The sequence below is a fragment of the Tupaia chinensis genome, unplaced genomic scaffold, assembly GCF_000334495.1.
Source record: "Tupaia chinensis unplaced genomic scaffold, TupChi_1.0 Scaffold000182_1, whole genome shotgun sequence".
Classification (NCBI taxonomy): Eukaryota; Metazoa; Chordata; class Mammalia; order Scandentia; family Tupaiidae; genus Tupaia; species Tupaia belangeri.
Genome location: NW_006159657.1, coordinates 6,617,586 through 6,625,207, shown reverse-complemented (window position 1 = coordinate 6,625,207; position 7,622 = coordinate 6,617,586). Strand labels below are relative to the sequence as shown.

The 7,622-nt window shown below is 52.9% G+C and overlaps 1 protein-coding gene across 1 annotated transcript in view; it reads right to left on the bottom strand.

Moving 5' to 3' along the window:
- The window catches only part of ABCC1 (ATP binding cassette subfamily C member 1 (ABCC1 blood group)), a 131,602-nt gene that overhangs the window by 2,640 nt on the left and 121,340 nt on the right, over nt 1-7,622 (bottom strand). The window contains exons 28-31 of the mRNA XM_027771057.1: nt 5,432-5,578; nt 3,794-3,952; nt 2,393-2,559; nt 978-1,172 (exon numbers count right to left, since the gene is read on the bottom strand). Of these exons, the coding sequence (XP_027626858.1) occupies nt 978-1,172; nt 2,393-2,559; nt 3,794-3,952; nt 5,432-5,578 (668 nt within the window). The remainder of the gene's footprint in view (nt 1-977; nt 1,173-2,392; nt 2,560-3,793; nt 3,953-5,431; nt 5,579-7,622) is intronic.

The following is a 7,622-nucleotide window of genomic DNA, read 5'->3' as shown; positions in this document are numbered from 1 at the left end:
TGCTGAACCCCGCACTGGATCCTCCCATGCCCGATGCCCTCTCATTTAGGTCTCAGCTCAAATGTCTCTCCTCAGAGAGGCCGTCCATGAACACCACCACTAGATCCGAAACCCCCAACGCCCAGCACCAGGGCCATGTGTGGACTTGCGAGGGCCCAGGCAGTGATGCCCTCACAGGCTGCCTTCTCTATGCAGAAGACGAAAAAGTCTGTTTTATGACAGTGTTGGTGTAAAGTTACACATAATCAAGGTTGGAGGAGTCTTTTCTTTCTTTTGATTTTTAAAAGAAAATAAACCATTTCCATGGGCCCCAGTCCTGTGCCTTCAGTCCCCAGGGGATACGCTGGCTCTCCCTGGACTCGCCCTCCTAGCACTCCTGGTAGTATTTCTTTCTGGGCACTCACTGCTCCTCAAAATCTTGTTTATCTGTTGCCTGTTCATTGTCTACAACTGAGCTACCTGGTCCCCAAGACAGGCAGCATGTCCAACAGCATCGGTGGTGTCCCTGTGCCGAGGACAGGTCCAGGTGGCAGTAGGATCCATGGAGATGTGCTGCCTTTGGCGTGTCCCCCGCAAAGGCTCACGTGTTGCAAACTATATCCGCACAATCCCATGTTAATGGTGTCGGGAAGTGGGAGGTAGTTAGGATTTAATGAGGTCAGGAGGGTAGTGACATCGGTAGCTTGCCATGCGGTGCCCTCCACCGTCATGACGCAGGTCGAGGACCCTGCAGGTGCCAGCACCATGCGCTTGGACATCCCAGCCTCCAGAACCATGAGCCAAATACACTTCTGTTCTTGGTAAATGACCCGGTCTGTGGAACTCACTGAGAGCAACAGAAAAGGCTAAGGTACTGACTAAGCGAATGACTGCGTGAGGCCAGAACACCTGGCACTACGGGAGTAAGAGGGGATCTGTCACGAGGCATAAGGACAGTGTTCAGGGGTTGGTAAGGGAGGCTGAGCCAGGGGCATCACCTCGTGTAGTCCATGATGGTGTTGAGGCGGTGAGCGATGGTGAGGACGGTACAGTCGTCAAACTGTGTGCGGATGGTAGACTGAATGAGGTCATCCGTTTCCAGATCCACGGCTGCTGTGGCTTCATCCAACACGAGGATCTTCGTCTTCCTCAGCAGAGCCCGTGCCAGGCACACGAGCTGGCGCTGCCCAACGCTTGATGGAGAGAAACAGACCAGGAGACAGACTGTCAAACTACCCCTGCCCTGGAGCCCAGGCTAGTCGGTCAGCCTTGATCAGGGGAGCACGTCCACCCGCCCATCCCTGCCTGCAGCAGATATCATCAATTAACCGCAGCACACCTCCTGATGAGCTGGAAGCAGGCTCGGAATCCTGCACACAGGGCTCAGAGGTGACACCTCTGGCCCCGGGCAGGATGGGGAGGTAACAGACACTCTAGGCGGCCCTAAGAGTTGACTCTGGGCTCAGCCACAAGCCTCGCTCTGGCCGATGTGCTGCTGGCAAGCTAAAGTCTGTGGGGGTGCGAGGTGGGACTATATGTAGGTCCTGCTCGCTCCTGTGCCTCTGCCATCGCCATGACAACCTGCCCAGCTGGTCTGCTGGAGGATGACAGACACCTGAAGTGTCCCTGTAGTGTCCCAGCCGAGGCCAAGTAGATCAGCCAGCAGACAGCGGAGCCCCAGGCACGTGGGCGAGCCCTACCATGATCGGCAGAGCCATCTGGCTGCCTGCCCGGCCACGAACTGTCAACCGCTGCTCTACCACTGAACACGGATAAAGCCCTGTGCTTGCTGTCATGCGATGAATAACTGAGTCAAGCACATGCTCATGACACAAGCACATGCTAATGACCTCCAAGGCTCCCTGCAAGGCTGTGCTTCCACTGCTGGAGCTCAGGCAAACCTTGGGGTCCTGAAAGAAGGGCCAGGGCTGCAGGGGAAGCAGGTGGGGACCTGGAGGTCACGGAGTAGTGCAATTTGCTAACCATCACAGAAGCCTTTTTGTTTTTTAAAATAATTATTTAATTTTATTTATTCATTCATTTATTTTAATTTGACCAGAGAGAGATCGAGAGAGAGAGAGTGGTTGGCCATATGGGGGTGTCCAGCACCTTAACCACCATACCACTTGCTGGTCCCGTGCACAGAAGCCTTTTAATAGTTCAGTGATTGACAGCCACTCCCCACAGGGTGGAGCCAGTGTAAGAGAGGAATGCGCTGGCTATCCTGGTTATTATGCCTCAGGGGGAAAAGAGCTAGGACTGAAACCCACTCTACAGACACAGAAACTGAGGCCCCAAGAGGTGAAGGGATGGGCAGCTTGTGCGTGGTGGAACTGGGACTCAAACCCAGGCCCGACACAGACCAAGAAGGCAGAATCTTCAAACACGCCGGCCGAGGCATCACCCCACCTACCTCAGGTTCTCCCCGCCTTCCGCACATTCGTGGTTCAGCTTATCGGGCAGGCCCGACACGAAGTCCTTCAGGTGCGCCAGCTCCAGGGACGTCCAGACTTCCTCGTCTGAGTACTGGCTGAACGGGTCCAGGTTCATGCGGAGGGAACCCGAAAACAGAACGGGGTCCTGCTCAGAGAGAAGAGAGCAGACAGCAGGTGACGCACATGTTGCACCAGCCATGGGTGGAAAAAAGGGGCGGGGCATGAGGTGGCTGAAGGTGCGGCTTCCCCGTCCCTCGGCACCTCTATTTCTGGAGATGTTAATAATGAGGAAAACAGTCCTGAAAAACCAGTGTTGACCAGAATAAAACAGACTTCTTTTTGCAGGCCATCCCAGAGCTTTCAATATGCAAACCTGCAGGGGACCTCTGAGGAGAGAGATGGGGCACTGGTGACTCCTACTATAAAAACTGCAGCTTTGTCCCTCGGCCCCTGTCCCCTACCTCCAAGAGAATCTTGGAAAAACTTAGGGAAAAAAATACCAACAGGGGGAACCAGCAGCTAGCGTAATGGCTATGTCGCTGGACTCCCATGTAGTCGACCGCGGTTCACGTCCCGGACCCGGTGGCTTAAAACTCACGCCGGGCGCGTGTGCGTGCGTGCCCAAGATCCCGAGAGGAGAATGGAGGAGAAGGGATTGTGGCGTGACCATCCCCCCTGGGGGGTGATTTCTCGCTTTCTGTCTCTATGTCTCTGTCTGTCTGGCGAGCACACGCGCCAGAGAGACAGTGAAAATCTCTCCAAAAAAAAAAAAAAATACCAACAGGCAACATATCAAGGAATTGCATCTACAAGGATTGATAAATGATTCTTGGACAGGCTAGAGGTTCCTATCCTGACTCCAAAAGCCAGCGAGAGCAAACAGTGTCTTCATGGACTTTGTTAGATGCCCAGGAAATAGCCACAGGGGTGGCAGGAGGTGGGACTGAGACCCAGTGAATTCCCACACTGTTATTTCTATGCTAAGAGGAAATCTAGGGGGAGAATAAAACAGCTTAACTTCATTAAAAATAATGAAATAGCAGGCAAGTAGGTGGCATGGTGGTTGAGGTGCTGGACTTCCACATGGCCGACAGGTTTGAGTCCCGGACCTGGCAGCTTGAAACTCATGGTGGGCATGTGTGCATGCATGCCCAAGATCCTGAGAGGAGAGTGGAGAAGAAGGGATTGCAATATGGCCATTCTCCATGGGGAGTGATTTCTTGTCTGTCTCTCTGATGAGCGCACAGGCCCTAAAGTAAAAAAATCACTCTCAAAGAAGAAAAAAGGAATAAATTTACAGTTGTCCTCAAAATATGTACACAAAGTTGCCAGGGTGTCCACAGGCCTTGCCAGCCCGACTCCTCGGCCCCCGGGCCCACCTGGGGGATGATGGTGATCTTGAAGCGCAGGCTGTGCAGGCCGATCTTGGCGATGTTGACACCATCAATGATGATCTCGCCTTGGGCAGACTCGGTGATCCGAAACAAGCCCAGGGTCAGCGATGACTTCCCGGCTCCTGTCCGCCCCACGATGCCAACCTGTGGACAGGAAGGGCCCAGGGTGAAGGGAGAACTCTGGCATCTAAGGGCTGTCCCTCATCCCAGAGCAACCTCACTGCTGGGCCCGCCCCCAGGGCAGTGCAGTCATCTGGTAGACCCAGCTCCCTCCACAGCCTGCCCTCCCACTCACTTCCCAGACACTCTTTAGGGGTTGTTCTGGCCAAAAGTCAAGAGGGACTCTCTTCTCTTTGCCAGGCTTCCCAAGAAATTAGTCAGCTCTTTTTACAAGGAATTAGACTCCCAATGGGAGACACCAGGAATTCCCAATAAAGCCCAATTATCTTGAACTCGCGAGACTATTAATAATTGGGTATTTTCCCTCTACACTGTCTTTTGCTCCTCTGATGGTGTTTTCCACCCTGAACTACTGTCATACCTCAAAGATTCAGGCAGACCCCCTATACCCGTTTTGATAAGACCTGGTAGGTGCTTACCCTCCCTGGGGGGAATTAGCCCCTTCCCTAGCCAAAGGCTGATGAGGGACATTTCTGACCTCCAACTGCAATTCTTCCCTTCACATCGGGAGCCATGAGGGGCGGGCTTCCTCTGCCCTCTAACGTCCCTGAGAGAGGCTACAGAGCAGCAGCACGCCTGCAAACTCTCAAGAGACAACATAAGCCCCAGAGACTCAAGAACATCGCCCACCCTGTCTTTCCGCGGTTGCTAAATTTGAGAATTATCCCGTGGGACAGAAAACAGTTTAACCAGTCCATGTCACATGTTCAGGACGAAAGTAGCACTGTCCCCAGCTCATGACCAGAAACACGCCTGATCTGATTCCTGAAAAAGGTCTGTGGGTCTCAGGGAGAGAATGTTTTCCAGGAACAGCTTGAATCCAAGGAAGTTCCATAATTCTGACCATCTTATTCTGGAGACAGAGACCCCGAATGCCTCCGAGGGGCCACATGGGACTGTGCACAGGGCAGGGAGGCACCAGGCTGAACCGGAAGGCTCACGGCTCTAGAGAGGCAGGCAGGGTACGTGGCCATCACTGCTGGATGTTCTGGTCTTTCCACAAAAGCAGGAAATGGACTTTGATAGCAAATGCTCCAGGGCTACTCAGTATTGGCAACTTATTCAGATGCTATTTCGAAAATCCATCTGAGGGGCCAGCAGGGGGCATGGTGGTTAAGGGCTGGACTCCCACATGGCCCACTGCGGTTTGAATCCCAGACCTGGTGGCTTGCTCTCTCGCATTCTTTTTCTTTCATTCTGGTCAAACTTAAAGAAATCAATAAAGTTAAAATTAAAAAAAAAAAAAGTAGTGAGACCTATTAGGTCTTCAGGCTACCAGTTTGCAACTCCACTGACACCCCCTGAACAAATTTCACCTCACAAGCCCCACCCACCCCCAGAGCCACTCGGCCCTGGGGTGGGGGACTGTGACAGACCAGCAGGAAATAACGTGGTGTCAGTCTGTGCCTGACCGTGAGTGGGTTGGGGGCGACGTGCACCCACCTTTTCTCCTCCTTCGATGGTGACGTTGATGTGCTTGAGAACCAAGTCCAGGTCCTCCCGGTAGCGCAGGCCGTAGTCCCGGAATTCCACGCGGCCCACCTGGGGCCAGGTGCTGGGGGGAGCTGTCTCCTGGATTTCCCAGGGAGCCTAGGATGACAGCGGGAGGCAGGGGTAAGGATCCAAGGTCTAGCCCTTGTGCCACAGGCTCCCCCGGGGCCAGCCTCCACGAGGCCACAAATGCATCCGTGTCTTGCCTCCAGACCCGTGGTCCTGCTGCCTGAGGGTCTTTCCTGAACCTTCTGCCTGGCGGGCTCCCTCAGCCCTGCAGACCTCAGTTTAATTTCGGTCACTCTCCTCTCCTATGGCCCCTCTACCCCAACCCCCACTGCTTCATCCTCCTGCAGAGCACATAGTAGGTACTCAGTAAGTTTTTATGAATTGAGGTGATGAAGTGAAGGGTCTCCCCTGGACAAAGGTGAGTTATCCGGGCTGCCGTCCTGGTCTGGAGGGCAAGGGTAAAAGCAGCAGCTGGCACTGAGAGACGACCTCGTGCTAGGCACCATGCCAGTCACCGTGTCACATCATCTCCTTTAATCCTCCCAACAACCCACAAAGGGGGTCCTTCTGTTATCTCCAACTCACCACAAAGCAGCAGACAGAGAGGGTAAGCAACATGCCCAGAGTCACACAGCCCCTATTGCTAGAAAGCTTATTTCTGTCCAGCATCCCCTGAGGCCCTCGGCTGGATGTGCTTGGAGCCAGGTTCGGTGGCCTCAGCCTCAGGGACCTTATGCCCTCCAGGGACCAGACAGAGGAGGACTTTACAGCCTCCAGAGACCTGGCGCACATCCTCTGAGACACGGACGAAGAACCTGGCTGCAGAGTTAGTCACAGCTCAGAGTCACAGCAGGGTGCAAAACTAGAAACTAGGGATCACCTTTCAGACAGGAAACTCCGCCTCTCTGAGGCAGTGCCACAGAGGAACAGCGTGTGTTAGAGCGCTTACAGTACTGCATGCTGCGCTCGGCGCTTTAGACCGCTCGCACCTGGGACAGTAGCAACTGCTAATTTACGTGGATGCGAAGGTGCTCTGTGGTTCCAGAACAATGGGGGATGAGAGAGTAACGGGAGGTCCCATTCAAGTTCAGAGAAAAGCAAACAGATGGGTGTGAAACGTGCCAGTGCGTGAGCACACACTGCACCTGCTAAGGGGCTCCTCTGCGCAGGGGACAGTAAAAGGGAACTCATTAGCTCTCCTCATGAAGCTCTTGCACTCATTTTTCTTTAGACAAGCTTGTCTCCATTTTATAATTTATGTACGCAAATGAAGGGGACATGCTGGAAGAAAACAGGGGACTTCAGGAGAATGGAGAAGGGGATTGTGGTGTGGCCATCCCCTGGGGGGCACTCTCACTTTCCCTCTCTTTCTACAAGTGCATGTGCCCTATAGCAAATGTTTGAAATTGATTTTAAAAATATATGTATGTGTATGCATATGTAATTTGTGGAACAGGGACAGGTAAGAGTAATCTTTATTTTCTCTTTTTTTTTTTTTTTAAACAGTTTTTGCTATAGGGCGCGTGTGCTGGCCAGACAGACAGAGAGACAGAAAGCGAGAAATCACCCCCCAGGTGGAATGGCCATGCCGCAATCCCTTCTCCTCCGTTCTCCTCTCAGGATCTTGGGCACACACGCACACATGCCCAGCATGAGTTTTAAGCCACCGGGTCCGGGATGCAAACCGCGGTCAACTCCATGGGAGTCCAGTGACATAGCCATTACGCTAACTGCTGGTCCCTATTTTCTCTTCTTTATCAAATATGCTCTTATTCTTTTTAAAAAATTATTTATTTATATTTTGGGACCAGCAGTTGGCATAATGGCTATGTTGTTGGACTCGCATGTAGCCGACCATGGTTCGAGTCCCGGACCTGGTGGCTTAAACTCACGCCAGGTGCGTGTGCGTGTGTGCCCCAGATCCTGAGAGGAGAATGGAGAAGGGACTGTGGTGTGGCTTTACCCCTGGGGGGTGATGTCTCACTTCTGTCTCTCTCCTTCTGGTGAGCACACATGCCCTATAGCAAAAACCTCTCCAAAAAAATTTATTTATTTATATTTTATTTTTAAATTTGGGACCAGGAGATGGCGTAATGGTTACGTCACTGAACTCCCATGTAGTCGGCCGTGGGTC